At 42.5% G+C, this 26,192-nt stretch overlaps 1 protein-coding gene across 3 annotated transcripts in view; it reads left to right on the plus strand.

Moving 5' to 3' along the window:
• The window catches only part of LOC122559103 (protein bassoon-like), a 368,910-nt gene that overhangs the window by 258,704 nt on the left and 84,014 nt on the right, over window positions 1-26,192 (plus strand). For all 3 annotated transcript variants that reach the window (XM_087994486.1, XM_087994487.1, XM_087994488.1), the window contains exon 4: window positions 20,912-21,433. In XM_087994486.1, the coding sequence (XP_087850612.1) occupies window positions 20,912-21,433 (522 nt within the window). The remainder of the gene's footprint in view (window positions 1-20,911; window positions 21,434-26,192) is intronic.

Raw genomic sequence — 26,192 nt, forward strand, 5'->3', positions numbered from 1 at the left:
ATGAGGAGGACTGAGAAAAAGTTTCATTGTTAATAAAAACAGGATTAATTAAGGATTGCAGCCAATTAAGTAGCAGGTTCCACATCTTGATTTCTGCAATTAGTTATCCTGAAAAATGGCTTTAACTGCATCCTGAGAACGTGCAAAGGCTACAAGAGATGGCTGGAAAGTGGGAAACAAAGACCTGACACCTTTGGCCTCTGATCCAATTAAGTCTGTCGAGGAAAGGTCCGTGGACAGAGCTAACTCTTTCTGTGGACTCAGACGTTCCCAAGCTGCACGCTTGCACAACTTCCAGAATGCACATCTGATGAGCAACTTTGCCCATTGCTTTTCTCATAGGGGTTGGGTTTGCAATGCATTTTGGTGATGAGACCTTTGTCAGTTTTGCAACACACTAGCCCAGTTCCCAACATCATTCAAAATCATGCTAAAACTCTCTCCTCCTGTTGCCCATCAATCTCTTGTGTCCCCTTTACTTACCCTTGCTACCCTGAAATCCAGTTCATCCTTCATTCATTCATCGTGCCCTTTTAGGATCCCACACCATCTCTGTACCCTCTCTAAAGTATCTTTCATTGTCACATGTCAAACATACACTATAATGCTCAGGATCCAATAAAGAGCAATAATAATTATCTTAAATTATTTGGGAGATAAAAGTTGTACCTCTCACAATATAATAAAATCCTGAATTCGAGCACACCATCATTGATACTGCAAAGAAAAAATAAATACTGTATTGCTAAAATAAAGCATTTAAGTGTCTAATATGTTTGTACACAAGAAACACATTAAAGATATATGTAATTATCATAGTTTCTTAAAAGGTTCAGCTGTTCTTAATCAGTTGACTGTCTGTTGTGTTTGAAACCATTATTCAGGTTTGTATACATGTCAAGCATTCATAATGGTTACAGCTGTCGTAACATGGACCTCCAATCACTTCAGAAAAAAGTTGACAATAGAATTTCATCTCATTTTAATTTCAAAGTAGTATGACTATCAGTCAATCAAGAAGAGTAGGTACAGTTATTTTAATCAACTTTTGAAAACATAAATTTTTAAACAGTGAGATTTGTCCATTGATTTATATCACAGCATTAAACATGATAGCAGATGTTAACTGTGTTATGAAGATGTGGGTGTAATATACCTTTGAGAGTGAAAGCTAACAATGACAGCACCAAGTATTCTCAATAAGACACAATGTAACGTGCTTCAGCTACTGGGGTTGGTTGCCTGAAAACAACCAAACAGGTTCGAATTAGGCCAATCAGTTTAAATTATACCCGGAAAAATACCAAATTCCAATTAAGTTTGAATTGAGTATATTGACAATCTTAAAAGCCAATGACACAATCCAATGTTTTGGGGTATAAGACTGGGGAAAATTGAGCAGTTAGAGGAGGAGAACTGCCACCACACCAACAGCCATAGACTGCTAGTCAGAACACTCTGAGTGGTACCTGTCTCGAGAAGGAGTTTGCACAGAGAAAAACATCGACACTGACCTGGAGAGCCAAACTACTGATGAAAATATTGAGAAGATTTGACCATTGGCTGGTTTTAAAATTTTAATTTTTCTGTAAATCTTAATTGGGAGTTTTATCGGACTAGTATTATAGAAGGGAAGGTAGAAAATAGGTTGGAGGAAGGAGTTGTAAATAGTTGTTCATTACTTATAATCTGTTATAACTTAAGGAATAAAGTTGTTAATTTTTACTTTAAATAGTTCTTGGCCAGTCAAATTTTTACAGATTGCTGCATGGGATAAATTGTTTCTAAGCTGCTGGTTTTAAATTAAGCAGGAGAGTTTACCCCATGTCATAACAACAGGAAATTGTTTTATATTTATAATGCATTTTGACACTTTACTTAATCGAAAAGTACTGAATGAAATGCCTTCCACAATGGTGGTCAGTGTAACTTTGAAGATCCAATCCCAATGGTGAATCACCGCATTAAAGACAAATCTGCGTCATAATACAGCACCTAAAAGTGACATGTAATGGTGTCAAACATTTTGCACTAACCCCCTTTGAATGTTCCTGGTTCCTCAACAAAGTTACCACATTGGTTCCAGACTCTCCAAGGGGACACACAAATTGTGGGAAGAAAAACAGTTATAGTCCTTGTAATGAGAACATCTACCTCAGAAAAAGTGTGTGAGCCATTTATGTCCAAAATCTCCCCAAACTGTAAAATGCCACAGCAGAAGTGGGAGCACAAGGAACATTTACTATGCAAAGCAAAATAGGGTGTTGTTTCATTACCTGATTTACACCTCCATTGAAAGACACAAAATTCAGCCCAGAGCTCTCATTATCTAATGCTGTCAATGGCAAGTCACGAGCTATTGCCCAATATTTAGCTTTCTGTACTCGAGTGGGAGATTTGCTGCTGATGGATAAGTATAACATTTTAGCAGACACCATCAAGTACTCAGTTCAACATTAGCTTAGAAAGCTTGCCACGGTCATTGAACATAATTAATTGGAGCAGTAGGAGGCAATTCAGCCCCTTGAGCCTGCAATGCCATTTAATACGATTGTGCGTGATCTCATCTCAGCCTCGACTTCACTTTCCTGCCCATGCTATATAATCCTTCAACCCATTACTCATTATAATTGTGGGGTGGCTACGGAGAAAAGTGCCTTTTCTTTATCTCTTATCCCAGTCTTCCTTGTTCACGGATATTGAATTCCATGTTGGTCAGTAATTTGTGATTTGGTGTGTTGATGGCAATCTGACTTTTATTCCTTGCTGTAGCCCATTCCCATCCATTCCTGTCTAAAATGTGCCAAATATACAGGAGGTCAATTTAATATATTTGTGTGATACTGAACTACATTGTTTAGAAAAGAAAAAAAACAAGAAAAATTGCTAAAATTGCTAAATTTCTTAGTTGAAGTTTTGATCGTTGGTTTTTATGGCATTCAGCGATTACACAATGAAGGAATGAAAATAAACATAAGAACGTCTACCACTGTGACCTCCATTGCCAATTTTAAGCCAAAGACTCTGACTGAGAAATGTGAATATTAGGGTCATTAAGTTATTGAAATGTACCGCATGGAAACAGACCCTTCGGTCCAACTTGTCCATGCCGACCAGATATCCCAACCTAAACTACTCCCATTTGCCAGCACTCGGCCCATACCCCTCTTGGCCCATTCCTGATGAATGGCTATTGCCCAAAATGTCGATTCTCCTGCTTCTCGGATGCTGCCTGACCTGTTGTGCTTTTCCAGCACCCCACTCTCTATTCTGGTAGGGTTACAATTTGCATCAATACTGATATTCTCCATGATCAAATACCACTCCTATAACATTTATCTTAAGTCTCAAATAAAAAAAATGGCATTTGGATCATAATATTAGTGTCTGCTGGTATTTGCTGTCACATCACTGGTACCAAATAAGGTGGCAAATAAGTGTAAAGTAAATGAGGCATCCACATTGTTTTTACAAATTTATATGCAATGTATAATTGACGATGAGATTGTGTTATGAAGTTGAAGTATGTATCTTTGAGACAGAATGCTGGTCTGAACTGAGAGATTATAAGCACCTGCGTATATGACTAGATGGCAGATTCTGGATCAGTGGTGCTGGAAGAGCACAGCAATTCAGGCAGCATCCGAGGACAGGCAAAATCGACGTTTCGGGCAAAAGCCCTTCATCAGGAATAAAGGCAGAGAGCCTGAAGCGTGGAGAGATAAGCTAGAGGAGGGTGGGGGTGGGGATAGAGTAGCATAGAGTACAATAGGTCAGTGGGGGAGGAGATGAAGGTGATAGGTCAGGGAGGAGAGGGTGGAGTGGATAGGTGGAAAAGGAGCTGGGCAGGTCGGACAAGTCAAGGGGACAGTATTGAGCTGGAGGTTAGAAACTAGGATGAGGTGGGGGAAGGGGAAATGAGGAAGCTGTTGAAGTCCACATTGATGCCCTGGGGTTGAAGTGTTCCGAGGCGGAAGATGAGGCGTTCTTCTTCCATGCGTCTGGTGGTGAGGGAGCGGCGGTGGAGGAGGCCCAGCACCTCCATATCCTTGGCAGAGTGGGAGGGGGAGTTGAAATGTTGGGCCACGGGGTGGTTTGGTTGATTGGTGCGGGTGTCTCAGAGATGTTCCCTAAAGGGCTCTGCTAGGAGGCGCCCAGTCTCCCCAATGTAGAGGAGACCGCATCGGGAGCAACGGATACAATAAATGATATTAGTGGATTTGCAGGTAAAACTTTGATGGATGTGGAAGGCTCCTTTACGGCCTTGGATGGAGGTGAGGGAGGAGGTGTGGGCACAGGTTTTACAGTTCCTGCGGTGGCAGGGGAAAGTGTCAGGATGGGAGGGTGGGTCATGGGGGGGCATGGACCTGACCAGGTAGTCCCAGAGTGTACTGGAAAATTTAAAATATGTAACATTTAGCTATGAAATGGATACCTGAGTTTTGATTGCTGTTTTGAAAACAATTCGAATTTAACCGATCAGTTTAAACTATGCCCCAGGATACTAAAACCCAATTGAGTTTGAATTAATTGGTTTGATGTTGGAAAAGCAATGAGATGATCCGATGTTAGGGGGATATAAAATGTGGACATTTTGAAAGTTGGTCAGACAGCAACTGCCTTCGAATCAGAAATGCATGGAGAGCTAACATCTTACTCTCCTAGAAATTAGGAAACACTCTCTATCAAAGGTACTTTTTCATGTGAAACATACTCTCAGTAAAAGGAAAAAAAACCCAGGGAGATCCCCAGCCGGAAGAAGAAAGACACAAGCCAACAGTGGCTGTGTAGTTTTGAAATTAAATTGATACAATTTTAATAAATGTCTTATTGGAACAGCATATTGTAATAGAATTGGGGGGCAGATAATAAGTAGTTAAGTGAAAGGGGGGCATAGAATTGTGTTTAATGTACACTTTCAAAGTTGAATAATAAATTGATATTTTAATAGAACATAGAACATAGAACATTACAGCACAGTGCAGGCCCTTTGGCCCTCGATGTTGCACCGCCCTGTCATACTAATCTGAAGACCTGAATTTCTGCCTCAAGTCCCCATATCTCTTCTGACCTATGTCGTTGGTGACAATGTGGACCACAACTTGGGGCTGCTCTCCCTCCCCCCGAAGGATCCCAAAAACATGATCAGAGACATCATGGACCCTGGCACCCGGGAGACAACACACTAACCGTGAGTCTCTCTCGTCCCCACAGAACCTCCTATCTGTCCCCCTAGCTATCGATTACTGCTCTGCTCCTTTTCCTCCTTCCCTCCTGAGCAGCAGGTGCCCCACTGCTTTCCCCTGGTAAGTCATTCCCCCCCCCCCACAGTGTCCAAAACGGTATACTTATTGTTGAGGGGAATAGCCACAGGGGATCCATGCACTGCCTGCCGTTTCCCTTTCTGTCCCCTAACTGTCACCCATCTGTCTTTTTCTTTTATCTGGGGCGTGACTACCTCTCTGTAACTCCCGAAGTGACTACTAAAAAAAAAAAGGATTCCGAAATAAACTAGTTACCTTACCTTGTCAACCTGGCTCCCACAACTTTTTTTTAGGTTAGAGCAGGAGGATGGGCCTCGGGTAACGCAACCACGCAAATATAAACTGTTCTACTTACCCTTCCCAGAAGTCCTTTGCTCGCTCCTCCCTCGCTGGCCTGAAGGTAAGAAGTTTAAATATACTTACCGGCCTTCCTGACAATCACCTCGCACCAACGTCACCTCCTCCCGGCTCCCGCCTCTCGCTGCTTCGAAGTGGAATTTGGGAGTTCTGTTACTCATTTTAACAGATTATGTGATGAGGCAAGGTTTTCTGGGTGTTTGGTTTAATTCACAGAGGGGTCCACCTTCGTGTCATAACAATGGTGAATTTTCAAGTTGCAGATACATGGCTGTATTTGTACCTTTTCAACTCCTTGCAATAATCAATTAAAATAGTTTTTGTCAACTTCTACTGAAATATACTACTGTTATAGACCATACAATGAATATTGTGAAATTTGTTTAGTATAAATATATTTTACCTTTCAGCTATTGAAAAGTTAGTTGTAAGTATGTCTGGGTACTTCTTCATTCTGAGAAGGCTTGCACTTATCAGTATTCAGTAAAAACATATTGACCTGAAAATTAAGTGATCCCTTCAATTTGAAAGAAGTAATTGAAATACCCATTTATCCCCAGTATAAACTGAGTTTTTAGCTTTATAATAAATGACCAATCTCAGCTATACCTTCTCCTACGCACTACAGTAAAGTGGTTCTTTCAGAGAAATGGATTATAGTGGTCTTTATGACAATGTCTGGTACTTCCGTCTTCTCTTCTTCATTCCCACTCCTAATTAGCAATTTATTTTCACTTTTTATATATATATACTCCACAATCAGTTCCCCTGTGTTTTCTCTTTGAAAATAAAGAAGTGCAGTTTGAGGCTTGGTAACACGGAACAGCAGAGCACACTTGAGCTGAAACGAGCTGCAGCAAAATGAGGTAAAACAGTGGTGAATGATTGCGTTTGTGTATATGGTATGATTCGGTTTTACACTGTGTCATAAAAAGATCACTGAGTAAAAACTAGAAAGATACACTTTTTTTTGTTGGCGAGAACATCCTATGTACCATTTTATATGCGACTTTGAGTTACTCTGTGAGGGCCTGCAGTTAGGTTTGTGCCTAACCTTTTCCCAAGCTTGCAGTTGTAATGCGATTCTCAAAGGAAAGTGGAGGAGGTGTGATACAATCTGGTGAATTTTGCGCCATTGCTGAGATCTTCAAACAGGTTTTGAGTAACAATTAGAGACTCATTTAGAAAGCAAAATTCTACCCGATAAAGTGAGAAATTGAATTGCTTTATGTAAATTCCGAACTGTAGTTGCTTGCTTTATTGCTGGTTGTGTCCTATATTCTGAGTGATTGAGGTCAAATTAATGGAAAATATACTATGGTCAAATAACAAATGTTAAAATAAAGTCTTTCAGTATGTTTAAGGAAGAGATTGAAGATAAGCAGTGTCATACAGAGCTAGGGTAGTGGTGTGAGTAGAAGTCATTGAAATGTTGGAACAATCATGATTGTATTGAATGCTGGGGCAGGCTTGAGGAACTGAATGTCCTACTCTTGTTCCTATGTTATTAAAGGTACAGAGAAATACACTTAATATTTTGTGTCCAATATGACTCCTCTGCTGCCTCTCTTTCCACAGATGTTGAGTTTCTCTAGCACTTTGTGTTTTCCTTTCATATTGCCAATATCAGCAGTATTTCCCATATGTTGCTACAAAGGGAGTTGGACTGCCATTTATCTGTCAGGATCGGGGAGACAGAAATTCTCAATGTATTTTTCTTTAAAAAGTCTTAGATATTTGCTTAAGGTACTTTAACTTGCAGGACTACAGACCAAAAGTCAAAAGTGGGATTAGACTGACCATTTATCAGTTTGTACAGATATAATGTGCTACATAGCCTCTAAAGGGTCAAATTAAGATGTGCTGGGGCTCCATTACTTCACAGGCCAAACCATTGCAACAGTCAGGGTCCAAGGTCAATTTGACCACAAAAGACAGCTTACTGAACATGAATTACAGGAAATTTCATGCTTTGATGCATTGCAGAAATGATAGATTTAATATGATTATCATATTAAAAATATTCTTAAAATGAGGTCACAAAACCTTGCAAGATAAAGCATTAAAAAAAAACAAGAGATTACCTTCTGTGTTAGTTTTCTTTTCTGACAATATCTTAACAATTCGTTAAATATTGTGGTAGTCTACTCCCCTTTATTTCTCTATAAATTTTCAGATACCAACTGATCACCTTTCAATATAAACATAGCACTTTGACAGTATGATGCACATTAACTCCTAGCATCTGCACAGGAGGCAGCTGCCAACATTAAAATACATTAAAGCTAAAACTGACCGAAAGAAAACATTTGCATTGAAGTCGGGAATTCAAAGTCTTTCACCCAATTTGGGGTTGTGGTGGCTTCCAGTTTCTTTTCTCTGATATCATGTCTCATTAAACTCCTCTTCCCTGCTCCTTCCAGAAGATGGAAACCATCACTGTGGCGGTTTTAATAATCTTGCTTCTCTGCTCAATAGATTTGTAACATAATCTAATCTGGTAATTCACTGGCATTCTGAGGGTACACCACATTGTCTTGCGTGCTGCCTCTCAAAAAACATATTAAACCAATAGCTTGTCTATCCCAGGTGAATGTAAAAGACCACATGGCATTATACAAAGAACCGCAAGAAAGACCTTCAGTGTTCATGCCAATAACCATATCTATGTATAATGCCTTGCAGTATCTCAGGATATTCCAAATTTCTTTACAGCCAATGAAATACTCTTGAAGTGGGTTTGAAAGTTTCTTCCACTACATTTGCTTTCTATAACTGCAAGGTATGGTTAAATGAAAAATAATAAACACTTCACTCAGTGCAATGAAAAGAGATTATCTGGTCATTCGCATAATGTTATTTACATGATTTAACTGTGAACAGATTTGCTGCTCCATTTCTTGCATAACAAGAGCCACTGTGGGAATCCTGTTTTACCCCAAACTGAGCTTTGACCCTTCCGTTGACTCATTCACCATTTTCTATCAACTTTAGCCCATCCAGAACTCTGCTGCCTGCATCTTATACCATAGTATCTAACTCATTCATCCCAAATTATACTTCTCATTTAGCTTGACTGGCTAGGCCAGTATTTATTACCAATCCTTAATTGCCTTTGACAAGGCGGCAGTTAGCTGCCTTCTTGAAACATTGCAGAACACTTATTGTAGCAATGCCCGCAATGCTTTTAAGGAGACAGGTTCCAGAAATTCTACTGACAACTGCACAAAGTTCAGCACCATCCGTGACACCTCGGATACTGAAGCAGTCCATGTGCAAATGCAGCAAAATCTTGACAATATCCACGTTTGGCCCAACAAATGATCCTTGCTATTCAATGGCATTATGTCATTATCATTACTGAATCCCCTGTTACTAAAATCCTCAGAGTTGCCTTGACCAGAAACTGAACTGGACTAGGGAAAAGAAGTACTGTGGCAACAAGAGTAGTTTACAGATTAGGAATTGTACAGCAAGTAACTCTCACCCTGACTCTCAAAAGCCTGTCCACCACCTACAAGGCACAAGTCAGAAGTATGACGGAATTGTCCCCGCTTACTTGTATGAGTGTACCTCCAACTCAAGAAGCTTTACACCATCCGGGACAAAGGATTGATTGGCAATTGTTTGATTGCCACATGATCCACGAAAAGCTAATTTCCTTCACAACTGTATAGAAGACTCTTAGACAGCAGCTTCCAATCCCTTGACTGCTATCACTCCTCATTCTGACTTGGAAATATATCACTGTTCCTTCAGTATCACTGGGTCAAATTCTCTCCCTAACAGCAATATGGGTCTCCCCACAACAAACAGACTGTGGTGGTTCAAGAAGGCAGTTCATTGATACCTTCTTGAGGGCAACTGGGATGGACAATAAATGGTGGCCCAGCCAGCGATGTCTACATGTCATGAGTAACCAAAAAAAAAATTAAGCCAAGTGAATATGTAAAACTTACCAGATGGATTATAAGTACAAAAAAGTGAAATTGTCCACTTTGGGGAGAAGAATTGGAAAGTTGATTTTTATTGAAATCAAAAGTAACTGTGTAATACTGTGATTGAGGCTGATCTGGTACCCTTGTCCATGAATCACAAAGTGTCATGCCAGTACAACAGATAATTAAGAATGCCGCTGGGATATTGACCTTTACTGCAAAGGCAATAAAGGCATAGAAAAGAAGGGGAGGTATTATCACAACTTTTCAGGACATTGGTGATACTGCACTTGCATATGGTTTTGGTCTACTTACTTGAAAAGTAATGTATTTGCATGGGAGGCAGTTCAGAGAACGCCGATTGAGTTGATTCCTGGAATGAAAGGGTTGTCTGTTGATTAAAGGTTATGCTTATTGGGCCTACGCTCAGTGCAATTTTGAAGTATTTTAAATAAATCTGTCCATATGGAACATTTCTGGCTCAGGTCAAGCTTGAACCCAGACCTTCTTCCTGAAAAGCAGACACACAACCACTGTAGCACAACCATTTCAGTAGAGTTTGGATGCTTAGGGAACATGTTCATGAGAAAATCTAGAACCAAAGGTGCAACTTCAAAATAAGATGTCTCTCCTTTTAAGGAGATGAAGAGATACGTTTTCTCTCAGCAAATATTAACCTTTGTATTTTTTTACCCTGAGAGCAATGTATTTTTTTCAAGGATGAGTAAGAGATTTTTGATCAACAAGGGAGTTGAGTATTATGACAGCCAGGTATGAAAATGGAGTTAAGGCACAATTAAATGCAGTATGATATTATTGAATGCAAAGCAGGCCTGGGGAGTGAAATAACTTACTCATTTTTATGTCCATTGTTTATGTTGATTTATGTTAAATTTTACATGAAATTGCATGTAATTCTGCACGATGCATCCTGTGTTATTTATAGTGCAGAACCAGCCATTTAAAGCAACCGACCTTTACCAGGGCTTCCGATTGAAATAAAGTAGGTTGAAATGAGGTTCATATCACTGAATCAGAAAATCCTTTCGTTCCTTTCTCCCTAATATGTTCATCTAGCTTTCCTTTAAGTGTGTCTCTGGATTTAAGATTATATAAGACAGACAACTGAATGTTTTGATTATGAAAGAATCTTATCCTACATTTGGTTGTCTTAGCCCTGTGGCACATTTGCAAACCCACGTATTTGACAAATCCCAAGGTTGACTTATTTCACAGGGAACATTTGCTCATCTTAGGCAATCATTGTACCAGCATGCAAAAATGTGTACACTTAATCACTGTCTGTCTGGAGATAGATTTGGCAGAAGATAGCAAAACCGAATGAAACACACTGCTTATTGATATTCTTGATTACTGACCTCACTGTAATATGATTCACAACTTCCACACTGCCAGAATGGGATTTGATGTGATTGTTCTTTTGCTATTGTTCTTGCTTTGCTGATTTATGCACATAGCCTTCTGCTTCTCAAAAATTGTGATTGATTTCTGATTCAAGATTATTTTAGCCTTTCTCTTTGTGTTTCCTTTTTTGTCTCTGTCAAAATTGTCAAGACAACCAATGTCACCATATTTATTTGTTAAACATGAAGCATTGTTCGCATTTTGTGATTCACTATAAGACAATCATTTGACTTCTCTGCCTCCCTGAAGCAGTAATCATCAGAAAATGTCTCATTTATTTTTGAAAAGAGAATCTCCAAACGTTTTTTATCGATTGGTGCTCAAAATGCACTCTGTCAACTACTGATGCCAACTGCTGTCATTGGTGACTGTTCTGTCTCATTTCTAATGAGTCACCATGTGCTTCATAGTATGCTTCATTAACTTTGCAGAAGATATCATTTTTTGAAACCTGTGACAGCACATCAAGAAAAGATCCACACATGATAAGACTGCACTTAATAGTCCGTAATTCATCCAGTTCTTCGAGTTCTACTTGCCCTCAAAAGGAAGCATCCACCTCTTCTTTTTGTGTAACTACAGGAATCACTTGTACTTTTTTTTAATTTTTATTTCAAAAATATACTTTATTCATAAAATAATTTGATGGTCTGTACAGTTGGTCATGCCATACATACGTAAATATTTACATACAGAGATCAGAATTTATCATTTTTATATACAGGTCTGTACGTTTATTAATCATATGTCCATATATTTAGCTGAGGCATCAGCAGAGCCAAAATGACTGCGTGGACCCCCGGTTCTTAGGTGGTCTTTCCCCACCGCGCTTGGCCCCAAGCTTCAGCGCATCCCTCAACACATAGTCTTGGACCTTGGAATGTGCCAGTCTGCAACACTCAGTCGGGGTCAACTCCTTCAGCTGGAAGATCAACAGGTTTCGGACTGCCCAGAGAGCATCTTTCACCGAGTTGATGATCCTCCAGGCACAGTTGATGTTCGAATCGGTGTGCATCCCGGGGAACAGACCGTAGAGCACGGAGTCCCGCGTCATGGCGCTGCTCGGGACAAACCTCGATAAACACCACTGCATTCCACTCCAGACTACTTCTGCGTAGGCACATTCCAGAAGGAGGTGTGTGACAGTCTCGTCCCCCCCACAGCCGCTTCGAGGGCAGCGTGCGGTGCAGCTGAGAATCCGGGCGTGCATAAAGGATCTCAGGCAGAGCCCTTCTCACCACCAGCCAACCCATGTCTTGGTGCTTGTTGGAAAGTTCTGGTGATGAGGCATTCTGCCACATGGCTTTGACAGTCTGCCCAGGGAACCACTCGATAGGATCCACTCTCTCTTTTTCCCGAAGGGTCTCAAGGACACTACGTGCTGACCACTTCCTGATAGACTTGTGGTCAAAGGTATTTTTCTTCATAAACTTCTCCACGAAGGACAGGTGATACGGAATGGTCCAACTTCTTGGAACGTTCCGCGGCAGCGAGGCCAGGCCCATCCTTCGCAACACCGGGGACAAGTAGAACCTCAGTACGTAGTGACACTTGGTGTTTGCGTACCAGGGATCCACGCACAGCTTGATGCAGCCACACACAAAGGTGGCCAACAGGGTGAGGGTGGCATTGGGTGTATTTTTTCCCCCATTGCCCCGATCTTTGTACAGCGAGTCCCTTCGGACCCGGTCCATCTTTGACCTCCATATAACTTGGAAGATGGCCCGGGTGACTGCAGCGACACAGATTCTGGGAATGGGCCAGACCTGTGCCACATATAACAGCAATGACAGTGTCTCACACCTGATGACCAAGTTTTATCCTGTGAGGGAGAGCGACCGTAGCTTCCATCTGCCCAGTTTCTGCCTCACTTTGCTGATACGCTCCTCCCAAGACTTGGCGCACGCCCCAGCTTCCCCGAACCAAATACCCAGCACCTTCAGGTGGTCAGTCCTGACAGTGAAGGGGATCGAGGATTGGTCGGCCCAGTTCTGAAGAGCATGGCCTCGCTCTTGCCTCGGTTTACCTTGGCCCCCGGGCCCATTCAAACTGGTCACATATGCACATGAGTCTGCGCACGGACTGCAGATCCGAGCAGAAAACAACGACGTCATCTATGTACAGGGAGGCTTTAACCTGCAGGCCCCCGCTGCCAGAAATAGTCACCCCTCTCAGGCTCGCATCCTTCCTGATGGACTTGGCAAATGGCTCTATGCAGCACACAAACAAGGCAGGAGAGAGGGGGCAGCCCTGCCTGACTCCAGATCTGACTGGGAAGCTATCTGATTCCCACCCATTGATTGAGACTGCACTGACAATGTTGGTGTAGAGCAGTCTGATCCAATTGCAGATTCCCTCCCCAAAGTCCATTTTGGAGAGAACATCTCTCATATACCTGTGTGATATCCTGTCAAAGGCTTTCTCCTGGTCCAGGCTGATCAGGCAGGTGTCCAACCCTCTGTCCTGCACGTAGGCGATCGTATCCCTGAGGAGTGCGAGACTCTCAGTGATCTTCCTGCTCGATACAGCACAGGTTTGGTCAGGGTGAATCACCGACCCCAGAGCAGACCTGACATGGTTGGCGATAACCTTTGACAGAATTTTGTAATCCGCGTTCAACAGTCAGATTAGTCTCCAAGCTTTGAGTTCTTCCCTCTTCCCCTTCCGCTTGTAGATGAGGGTGATGATGCCTTTCCTCATGGATTCACTCATGGTACCTGCCCAAAGCATACTGACATACACCTCCAGCAGGTCCTGGCCAATCAAGTCCCCCAGAGCAGAATAGAGCTCGACAGGTAAGCCGTCACTTCCGGGAGTTTTATTCTTTTCGAAGGACTCGAGGGCCTTGGTCAGCTCGTCCAGAGATAGTGGCTGGTCCAGCCTCTCCCGTGTTCTGTCGTCTAAGACCTCCGTGATAGAGGACAGGAACGACTGGGAGGCCACGCTGTTGGATCGGCTTGGCGTCATACAGACTGGAATAGAAGTATTTACTGATCCTCATGACGTCAGCCTGAGATGACGTTATCGAGCCATCTTCTTCCTTCAGGCTGCTGAGCACAGAGCTCTCTTTGTGCACTTTCTGGAAGAAGAAACGTGAGCACGTCTCGTCCTGCTCCACCGAGCGGACCCTGGACCGGAAGATTATCTTGGAGGCCTCCGAAGCAAAGAGCGAGTCTTGCTGGCCCACCACCTCCTTGAGGTCCTCAGTGACATCGACCCCCATCGTCTGCAGCAGGAGCAGGTTCTGCATACTTTCCTGGAGCTGGGATAGTTTTCCCCGCCTCTCTCTCGCTTCTGGAACATCTTTGAGGATGAAGAACCTCTTGATGTTCCCTTTTATGTTTCCCACCAGTCCGCTGGGGACTCAGAGGGGCTTCACGGTTCTCCAACCTGCGTAGTCCCTCTTGAGCTCCTCAATGTTTCCCGGGGTCAACAGCTTTGTGTTGAGCTTCCATGTTCCCTTACCAGCCCGCTGCTCGTCCTGTAGGTGACAGTCGGCCAGCAGGAGGCAGTGGTCAGAGAAGAACACTGGCTTGACGTCGGTGGATCTGACTGAGAGCGTTCGGGACACAAACAGGTAATCTATCCTTGAGCGGATAGACCCGTATGCCCGTGACCAGGTGTATCTACGCTGCGCTCCGTCTGCAGGGGTGCTGAAGACGTTGTGCAGCTTGGCATCTTTTACTGAGTCCATCAGGGCTCTGGACGTGGCGTCCAGTTTACTGTCCCCCCCGCCAGATGATACAGTTGAAGTCTCCGGCCAGAATGACCGGCCTGGCCGTAGCCAGGAACAGTGGGAGCTGCTGCAGGACGGCCAACCGTTCACTCTTACCCACTGGGGCGTACACATTAATCAGTCTCAGGGGAGCATTCCTGTACATGACGTCGGTGACGAGGAGGCGCCCGCCCAGCACCTCCTTAACCTCGGAGATGGTGAAGTTGCCTCCTCGCAACAGGATACCCAGGCCGGAGGCGCAGCTATCGTTGCCCCCCCTGACCAAACTGACGGCCCATGGGCCCATAAGCTCGACCATCTCATGTAGCAGCTAAGATGCGGTATCCCACACTCCTGCAGGAACAGGACGTCGGCTTTAACGTTGGCCAGGAAGGCCTTCGTAGAAACAGATCGCGTAGCCACTTTGATGCTACGCACATTGATGCTGACAATTTTTAACCCCATTTTAACAGTTTACGAGGTTAACAGTGTCCATTTGCTGCTGGTCTTGCCTCTCTGGGGTAGCTGTGTGCATCCCCGTGGTGACGGCAAACTGCTGGACCCTCCCAGGGCTGAGGTAGCTGTCCGGCTCCACGCTGGGGCCATTTCCCCGTTCTGGTGTCTTCGGGTCGGGCCCAGGGTCCGCACAGTCCAGTTCTCCATCTGACAGCGGGGCTCTCACAGGATCGCTGCTCCCAGTTACCTGGAGCTGTGGGCCGGTGGGTACCTCTTGGTTCTCACCGGGTGGGGGAAGGGCTTTACCCGTCCCCTCAGAGGGATAGTCTTTTCCTGCTTGGGCGGTGCTGCTCTCCTTTTTTCCCCACGGCGCTCTGTATCTTCCTCCTTGCACCCGTCCTCACCGTCGGAAGAGCTGCCTGTATCCTCATCGTGTAGGTGTCAGTTCCCCCTTTGCTGGGTGGCTTTGGGGGCCCTGTGAGGTTTCCTCTTCCTGCTTTTCACGGTAATCCAATCCTCTGCCTCCTTTGATCCCTCCTCTTCCATTTCCTCCGTCTGTCTTGTAGGAGCTTGAATCGGCTGCTGCACCTCCCCGCTGTCTGCCGTCTGCTCCGCTACAGCCTGCCCTTCCCTGTGGGTGCCTCCAGACAGCGTTCCCTTGCTGTTTTGTGGTACCTCGCTGGTCTTAGGCGGTCCACGGCTTGTGTTGCCACCACCGGCCATTTGTGCGTAGGTGACGGCCCCTCGTCTTGGGCAGGCCTTGTACATGTGGCCCGCCTCTCCGCACAGATTACAGTTCTTGGCCTCCTTACATTCATTGGTCGGGTGGCCTTCCTGTTTGCAGTTTTGACAGACGGTCGCCTTACAATCCGCCGCCATGTGGCCTGACCTCCCGCAGGTTCGGCACACTTTCGGCTGCCCTGCGTATGTCAGGTAACCTCTGCTTCCTCCGATGGCAAAGCTGGAGGGTGGATGGAGGATGTTCCCACTGGCATCGACCCTCAGGGTTACCCTGACCTGTCTTTTTCTGGTCCAGATCCCGAAAGGATCGACCACATCAGTGCTTTCTCCCTCGACCTGGATGTATCTTCTCAAGAAGGTCAGGACATCTGCTGCTGGGACGTGAGGGTTGTACATATGGATTGTAACAACCCGACTCCTCTGTGAAGGAAGCACTCACAAAGGGAACAGTGACAAGATGGAGAACAGAGGTTCCCCTACCCTTTCCTGAAGACCTTCAGGAATCACTTGTACAGTCTTCTGCATTGTATTGATTAGAATCTGACACAGCATTGAATAGAACCTGGCATTCCTAGCACCTCCCTTAGAGATTAACAGTTTACTCAGTATTATAATTGAGTTTGGAGGAGTATGCTTTTTTTCATGTAGTAGAAGTGTCACTGGCAATGCAGTGTTTGTTTCCCATCCCTAATTGCTCTTGAATTGAGTGACCCATTTCAGAAGGTAACTAAGATTCAACTACAGAGGAACCTCAATTATCAGGCATTCGATTATGCAAATATCAGATTATCCGGCAAGGCCCTAATGCTTGGGTGAACTGTCCGGCATTCAATTATCCAGCATTCGATTAACTAAGCGAAATTCTCTCCGCCTGTGTTCTCTGTTTTTCCTCTGTACATTGCTATTAATCTGGATGCCAGTGTAGGGCAGACCAAGAAAGGGTCCAATTGCAAAATCACATCTAATGTTAGACTCCGCACTTAGAGTTTTGCAAGCACAGGCTGGTCGGGTACAATCAACAAACATCTTGCTACACTTTTGATGGAAAGAACCACCAAAGAAATGTAGAGATGAAATCCCGTCTTCTAAGGACGTCTTTTGTCGTGTTATTTGGCACCCCCATTGTGACAACTGTGATAGTGTCAGAATTGACCTCGCAGCTCAAAACTGAACAGCATTGAGGCTCTGTAGGTAGCAGAATAGCATTCTGCCACAACCTACAGCCTCATGGCCTGGCATACAAGTCACTCTACAATTATCATTAAATCAAGGGACTGTCCTTGTTCAACAGGGAATGTAAGGAAGCCAGGAGCAGTGCCAGCCTAGTGGGGGTACGGCGGGACTGCATGTGTGCCAGACAGTGGCTGGAGCATGTGGTGGACGGAGCGGCGTGATTCTACAATCAATGGATTGAGTCGAGGTTCTGCGGTCCTGCCGCAGCCTGTCGGGAGTGGTGATGGACATTTAGATTGGAGGATGGAGCTCCTCAGCCTCAATGGTGGGGGAGTTCAACATCGGTGCAAAAGGCAGGTTTGATGCATTTGCAACAATTTAGAAGTGTTGAATGAAAATTTAAGTTTGGCCTCCTAAGTCCCCAGAATCACAATCTTCAAACAATTATAAAATTTTCCAAATCTTGCTACAGAAAAACAATTGGCCATGCAGTTTGATACGATCCCTTCATCTTTCGGCCATGCAACCTATAAACTGATACCATGTCTGCACTGAATATCCTATATCACATTGATCATTTGTATGGTAGGCATTATATCTTCTGGCTTAATTGCAGCATCACGTTAGTGGCGAACACCACTTGTTGTTACTGTATATTCATGTGAAACAGCGAGCTTGACCTGTTACTCAACCTTGTGAGATACCTTACCCTTTCAGGGTAATCTTGGCATTTTAACAACAAAGAGCTACTAGCTTCAGGTCTTCAATTAGTTCACAGGATATACAGCAAGAAAAGGATCTCAATATCCGCAGGACTGCTTTGATGCACTCTACTTCAGCATCAAGTTTGCATTGTGAAAAAATAGCTTGGACTCTGTACATAGGTACCAATTGCACCAATCTTATTGGAAATCCTACAGTTCTATATGTTATATGTGTACTGAACAATGAAAGGAAGACTGTGGTAGGCAATAGCAGAGAACCCCAGCTGAGTTATTAGCTAGGACATTGAGCAAAAGGAACTCATCTGCCTGTTCAGTTTCAAATGTGAATTTAAGTGCAGGAGCTCATTAAAACACATAAGAACATGTTACTGTGATTTCAGATATAACAATCATATCAACAATATATCAGAAATATGAAAGAGGTGGGGGTTAGTTGCCAATCCATTGAAGATGCATTTATCATTGAATCCAATAAAATGTTTCAGACTGTTAGGCCCAGAGGGGATTCCAAAGCAATGCCATCTGTTTGGACTTGCCTGATGTTAATGAAATTGATCTCAACTGCGTTACTGAGTTCATAAATTTAATGAATATTGATTCGTGCAGTGATGGTAGGTCTGAAATCATTAGAGTATATTATTGCAGGCAGATGTCTATAGCTTCTCTACATTGGAGTTTTACATTGGATATGTTAGCAACATGAAATGCAGGCATAGACATTGTGTTACTCTCAATGTGCAAGTACTGTATTAGCTTTGCAAATGTGAAAGATTCCTTCATTGCTTAATTGAACAACTTGCTCAAAACTTGTAGCAATTTATCCAACCATTTCACTAGTTCATGATGTGCAGAGCCTGTCATAGACAAGGTAACGACGAAAAGAACATCACTTTTGTATGTCTTGGGCAGCCCATACACGTGCAGTCACAGTGAGCCATGAGGATGAACCCAAGAATAAATATTGTCTCACTGCAGGGCACAAATCCTTGGAGGCACGAGCTGATTTGGCACAGGCATATTGTAGGATTCAGAATGACTTGTTTGATTTTCATATCAATATGAATGTTTGGCAGTGATAGAAGGCCTTAGTACCAATCTGGACATGGACGTTAGTAAACCCAACAAAGATATTTGAATCCTTAGCCGGTGAGACTATATCAATAAAATGCACACCATAGATAATGAAAGGTTCACATTTGTATCAATTGGACTTGCCGCTCAGCATGACTGGACAGCCTGACCAAAAGCTAGATTTAGAAAAGCATTTTCTGAACATTGTAAAGGCAATGAGCTGTCAGGTCGCTAGGAAGGATTGCAGACTTCATCAGAAGCCTATGCAGTGCAGGGTTCTGTGGGGAGTGTTTCTTCTGAAGATCATATTACTGGTGGGAGGTGAAATTTATCAATAATTGATAGAACCCCGTAGCAATAGATCTGATCATTCCTCTCGAATGCAAGATTTAGAAACCACCTTTAATTAGTTTTACAGAGGGCTCCCTATTATGTAGGATTAGCAAAAGGACTGTTAGATCTGGTGAGATCTTTGGAGAGCCACCAATCTTTCTCCAGATTGATTATTGTTAGTGAAAAATTCAAATGAATGTTGTGTTGACACGTTCAATGCAGTAAGGGCAGACTGCCTATTGATCTCTTCTGAGAGTTTGAGTGTTTCATTCTGTGAGGTGGAAAACAAAGTGGCTAGCCTCTGTTCCAAACCATGGGTTTTTCTGAGGCACTACATAGTTATTTTCATCAGTGTTGTCCTGTAGAACAATCTGAGATGGAAGCAACCAATTATTTTCAGAGTTTGTGAAAACCTCTTTTCCAATCTAGACTATTTTTGTGATGTGACAGTCCAACTGATATATTGATGCAGTTAGTTGATACGTTAGCAACTTAATTAGCTGTATCTGAAGTGGCTAGGAGCAATCCATGAGAATTTCATTCACTGCATCTACGGTTAATGGACAGATTATTCTGCCTGATTGCACCGCACATATGCATACTTCACATGGAGGGGTACATTTGTAGCTGCTTTTCTGTAGGTTAACAAAGATGCTCTGGCAATCAGACAGAAGTATCTAACGTGTCGGACTGAAAAACGTAGTCTGGCCCTGTGCTGTGATGGTAACACGTGGGAAGCTTAGGGATTGTATGTGGATGTCACTGCAATATTGGAAATAAGCCATTCTTCCATGTCAAGTTTTACTGAGGAAAAATACCCAACTACACATTGCCAACATGATATGTTCTTACAGGTTATTTGGCGCCCAAAATATTGGAGGATTCAGCATCCTTAAATTAATAGACTTGAGTGTATTTTAGTATGTTTTGTGTAATCTATCATTTTTAATTACCCTTAATTCTAGTGAGAGACATGTCCAATGCCTCAAGTTGTTCTCTCCAGCAAAGTCAACATTTGTCATTATGATTCACTTCAAATGGACAAAGCATGAAAATTTCAGCTATTCTTTACTGAAACAGTCACCTCAAGACTGGAGTTAGTGTCACTCCCTACATTTAGTGAACATTGAGAAGTGTCAGAAGCTACACCACACCAGGTTATAGTCTAATACGTTTATTTGAAATCACAAGCTTTCGGAGCGCTGCTGCTTCATCAGGTGAAGTGACTTCTAACTTTGTCCGCCCAGTCCAACACCAGCACTTCCACGTCATTGAGAAATATGACAAAGGGGCAATAAAAGATATATTAAAAGTCAGAAAGTTTGTTGTTGCATTTTCATTTGCACCATCTGGATTGTCGTTATAATTGGAAATATGAGTTGGTGGTAGACCCATGAAATTGAGGAAGCAGCAGAGATGAAGTTTTTGATAAGGTGCTACATATTAGACTATTTAATATGAAAGTAGCCCATGGTGTTGGAGGGTGGTATATTAGCAGGGATAGAGGATTGGTTAAATAATAGAAAATGGAGATCTGGGATGAGGGGGACATTTTGAGGCTGTTAACTAGTGGTGTAATTGGTGACACTAAAGTGTAGACCAGTCACAAATTCATTATATGGCTATCATAAACTTTAGATCTAATGCATAAGTACATATATGTATTACTCTAGGTAACCCCATATTTTGTATTTGTCTTTCTCTGCCTTATAGAAAAATGAATGGCTTTGTTTGAACTGTCAGACCAAACGACTGATGTCTGGAAATTTGGGAGATGCACCACTTCCTGTCCCATCAATAGCATCAAAGCAACAACCATCGATGTCACCACAGCATCAAACAGGGCCAACGGGCGTCAGTGTGCAACAAAGAAAAGGGATTAGCCAACAGCAAGCTGGCCCTGCCCAGCAACAGAAGGTCCCTGTAGCATCAAGTCAACAATTATCTCAGCATAAGGAATCACCAACTGCCAAACCAGGACAACCCATGCAAACGAAGCAACAGGCTCCATTGATTGTGGATAAGCAACATGCTCAGCAAATACATCCTGGGCAAAGCGAGGCCCAGGCTGCAATCCCAAACAAATCACAGTCACCAAGGGAGAAGCCAAAACCTGCAGTACAGAGCACTGCAGTACCTGCAACAGCAAAAGTGATCAGTGCAGACAAAAAAGTTGACCCTTCTTCTAAGGAGACCTCCCAAGCTGCTGAACTACAGAAAGCAAAAATTCAAGAGGTAAGTCACTTAAAATGCATGTGATGACAAATGCTAAAAATTATTTACGCTTGAGTTGAATTGTTTTGTGACAGTACAAATGCCATGTGTCAAGAATAAATCATGTAAGTTCCAAGGTCAGAGAAATGTATAGTTGAGAGTTTAAGGAAGAAAACTGAATTGTTGAGCATTTCTTTCATGATGAGGATGATTTCAAAAATTCTGATCCAAATTAAAACGCTCAATGTTTTGTCTCCAAGATTGAATTGTACAACTGACCGTCTCAGCTGCTTTGTAGAATGATTCAGCACTGACCTTGCCATACAGTCTGTCTTAACTATGCTAACTCTTTGAAATAGCTATTGAATTAAGTACAATACTCTGCTCTCTCTCTCAGTGGTCCTGCAGGAAATTCATTTTCAAGAATTTGTTGCAATTTCTTTTGTATTATTGAAATGAATTTAATTAATTGGTTGACCTCTTCCATCACCCTTTTGGGCAGTGCATTCCAATTCACTATAAGGCAGGTCATTATCTCCCCTCTGGTTCTTTTGCTGATTTTCTCAAATGTATCAATTTTCTGACAGTGGAAAAAGTTTCTCCTCGATATGTATTAACATTCTTCATAATCTTGAACATGTCTTTAAAATTTGACTTTCATTGTCTGAGAAGAATAGTTTCAACTTCTTCGTACTGTCCAGATAAGCAATACCCCTTGCCTCTTTATCAATTCACCAAATCTTCCATGTACCCTTTCTAAAACTTTGATCCCTTATTGAAATATGGCACCTAGTTTTTGCCACAATACACCATCCGAAGCCGATTCTAAACATTGTACTCAATTCTCAGACACTTCTTTCATCTAAATCACTCCATAATCCCATTCTGTATCACATGATCCCATAGCTTTTCCCCATTTTCCCCAGCCTTTACAAACCCAATGATTTTCTGTGAGACCTGTTTCTTATTAATTGCTCCCTTGGCCTTGGCACTGTTGCTGGATCTTCAACACTCCAGGCATTTTCCCCACCCTGAGTCTATTTCTGATTCCACTGTCTTCTGTAGCTTCTACTTATCTCTAACCTTTCTTTCCTTTCTGCATGTTACTTAAAGATATCATTGCTACCCATCTTCATGCTTATCTGCCCTTCTGCTCTATCTTGGAATCTTTTCAGGCAAGTTTCTAGATGTCTGCAGCACCAAAGCAGCAAAGTCGCCAATTATAAAAAACTACCAGCATCTTTTGTGAGTGCAACTATAACCCTTGACCTGTACTGTTTGACAAATGGCAATTTATACAATGATATTGTATCTATCAGTGGTACATGACTTCAACCCAATTGCTGTAATTTGCATTTTTCCCTACTCCATTGCCCCCCCTGCATTGCCCATATTCTGGCCTTCCCACAGCCTATACTCAGCCTGCATCGTCTAATGTGCACCAGGGCCAACCTTGTTGGTGACTTGGCTTTTGTCAGACTGCTATGGTTATTATGTTTAGTATTGAATCATTCTCAGCTCCTGTTGCTGCCTGCCACTAACTCTTGTATGTTAAATGTATTCACAACTGTCCCACTATATTTGCATGTAATCCTTTTGCCTGTGACATCTGTCATGTATTTAATAACATTTTCTGATTAATGTGACAAGTTAATGATGCTGGCGTAGTTAAGAAGAGCTGTTTTCAGGCTGCATGAAGTTGCAGGCCCTAGTCATAGGGGGACAGTATGGGGCACTTTATTCATTATCCCAATTCTGACCTTCCTACAATGTTGAATTTCCTCTGTGCAAGGTAAGTAGCACAGTGAATTATTCAACAGCACTATTTTATTTTCCACTTTTTGTGTCTTCAAATATAGTATACCTTGAACATTTTGTTGCCTCATTCCACTGGTTAGAATAAGCAACTTCCACATGGTCTGCACCCCATTCGCAGACTGAGTATTAAAAGCCTTGCAACCAGTTTTCCGAGCAGACCTAATCCTTCAATATGCACTGGCTCTTAATACCTAAATACTTTACATCTCCCTCCTTCATTAGATTCAGCCCCTTGATGCTGCAGTCCCTTGTGTGTCTCTGAACTAAATTTAAATCACCTGAGTCATGTTGCAGCTGTACAGAACATTGGTTGGGCCACTTTTGGAATACTGCATACAATTATGGTTTCCCTGCTTTCCGAAAAATTAGTTAAAATTGTAAGGGTGCAGAAAAGCTTTACAAGGATGTTCCCAGGGTTGGAGGGTTTGAGCTGTAGGGGGAGGTTGAACAGGCTGGGGCTATTTTTCCTGGAGAATCAAAGGCTAAGGTGTGACTTTATAGAGGTTTATAAAATCATCAGGATCATGGATAGAGTGAATAGCCAAGATCTTTTCCCCAGGGTAGGGGAATCCAAAGCAAGAGGGCACATGTTTAAAGTGCAAAGGGAAAGATTTAAAAGGGACCTAAAGGGCAATGTTCTCATGCAGAGGGTGATGTGTGTATGGAATGAAGTGCCAGAGAAAGTGGTGGAGGCTGGTACAGTTACAACATTTAAAAGCCATCTGGATGGGTACATGAATAGAAAGCTTTGGAGGGATATGGACCAAATGTTAGCAAATGGGGCTAGATTAATTTAGGATATCTGGTCAGCATGGACAAGTTGGACCGAAGGGTCGCTTTCCGTGCTGTACATCTGTATGACTCAATGCAATTGAAGGCAAAGTATTGACTTGATTAGGCAGTAAAATAAATGAATATACACTTGAATTGGAAGCACATAACTAATAGTGGCCCACAACAATCTGTACAGGGCTTCAGCCATTCATTGCATGAATAACCTAGATACCACAATCACAAGTCCAAGTTTATAGATGACACTGATTGATGACACAGCACGTCATGTCACTGGGTGAATGAAATTTCAACCATGCATTGACAAATTAATTGAATGGGCAAGCTATGCCAATTACTTTCACCACAGGTGAGATCATCCATTTTGACAAGAAAACAGAGTTGCAAGCATTTTTTTTTAAATGATAAAAAGCTACAGGAGGACCAGAGAGATTCAGCAATATGTGTATACAGTCAATTAAATGCAGTAGTCAAGTAGAAAAACAAAGCTAAAAAGGGCAAATGCAATATTAGCCTTTAATGATAGAGGGTTTGATTTAATATGGGGAGTTAGTTTCACTTAAGCTAAACAAAGTTCTACTTTGACCACATCTGGATAACTGAATGCCATTCTGGCACTTCACCTGAAAAAGAGATTATGACCTTGAAAAAGATGCTGCCAAAACTCCGAAGTTTACATTGTGGGGAGAGATTAGGTGATACAGCATACACTCCTAGAACATAGATGAAGGCATTTGGTGTGAGGTTTTGCATTTTTGAAAGGAATTAATTGGCATTGTGGGAGAGAAGCATTTCAGTGCACATCTAGCCCCACTGATGCCAGCTCAAAATCAGTGGTAAGTAAACAATCCTTTTGCTTTGTTACATTTGTCAACAGCCATATTTTTATTGAGTATGCACTTTACCCATACCATGAGCATAAATGTCCATTAATTTATCCTATTTTCCCTACATCTGGAGGGTGTTGTTTGATGGGAAATGTACCGCAAGGATCTGTTTTGGGGTCACTGATGTTTGTCTTTTTTATAAATGACCTGGTTGAGGGCGGGGAAGGATGGGTTAGCAAATTTGCGGATGACACTAAGGTCGGTGGAGTTGTGGACAATGTGGAAGGATGTTATGGGTTACTGAGGGACATAGAGAAGCTGCAGAGCTTGGTTGAGAGGTGGCAAATGGAGTTTAATGAGGAAAAGTGTGAGGTGATTTACATTGGAAGGAGTAACAGGAATACAGAGTACTAATGGTAAGATTTTTGATAGTGTGGACGAACAGCGAGATCTCTTTGACCATGTGCATAGATTCCTGAAAGTTGCCACCCAGGTTTGTAGGGTTGTTAAGAAGACATACAGTGCATTAGCTTTTATTGGTAGAGGTCATGTTGCAGCTGTACAAAACTCTGGTGCGGCCGCACTTGGAGTATTGTGTACAGTTCTAGTTGCCGTATTATAGGAAGGATGTGGAAACATTGAAAAAGGTGCAGAGGGGATTTACCAGGATGTTGTCTGGTATGGAGGGAAGGTCTTATGAGAAAAGACTGAGGGACTTGAGGCTGTTTTTGTTTGAGAGAAGAAGGTTGAGAGGTTACTTAATAGAGACCCACAAGGTGATCAGAGGATTAGATAGGGTGAAAGTGAGATCCCTTTTCCTCCAATGGTGATGGCTAGCATGAGGGGACATAGCTTTAAATTGAGGGGGTGATAAATATAGGACAGATGTCAGAAGTAGGTTCGTTCTCAGAGAGTAGTAAGTAGAACACCCTGCTTGCAACAATAGTAGACTTGCCAACTTTAAGGGCAATTAAATGGTCATTGGATAACCATATGGATGATAATGGAATAGTGTAGGTTAAATGTGCTTCAGATTGGTTTCACAGGTGGGCACAACATTGAGGGCCAAAGGGCCTGCACTGCACTGTAATGTTCTATGTCCTTATGAAAATCCTCAGTCCGCGTGTTAAATTCACCCTAATCCTTTTGAATGTTACTGACAATTCTACCCTAGTCGCTGGTTTAAATCAGCAATTCTGTTTAAAGGTTATCCTGCAAATTGCAAAAAAAGGTCAGTTATTTGTAATGGATTTTTAAAAAAATTATAAATGTTACACTGAGATTTGTTTATTTTAGGGAAGAATTGTTTGTTGACAAAATGGTTTTCTGTTTTAACTTATTGT

Source organism: Chiloscyllium plagiosum, unplaced genomic scaffold, assembly GCF_037043375.1.
Source record: "Chiloscyllium plagiosum isolate Xiang-an unplaced genomic scaffold, Cpla_swu_hap1 HiC_scaffold_14, whole genome shotgun sequence".
Classification (NCBI taxonomy): domain Eukaryota; kingdom Metazoa; phylum Chordata; class Chondrichthyes; order Orectolobiformes; family Hemiscylliidae; genus Chiloscyllium; species Chiloscyllium plagiosum.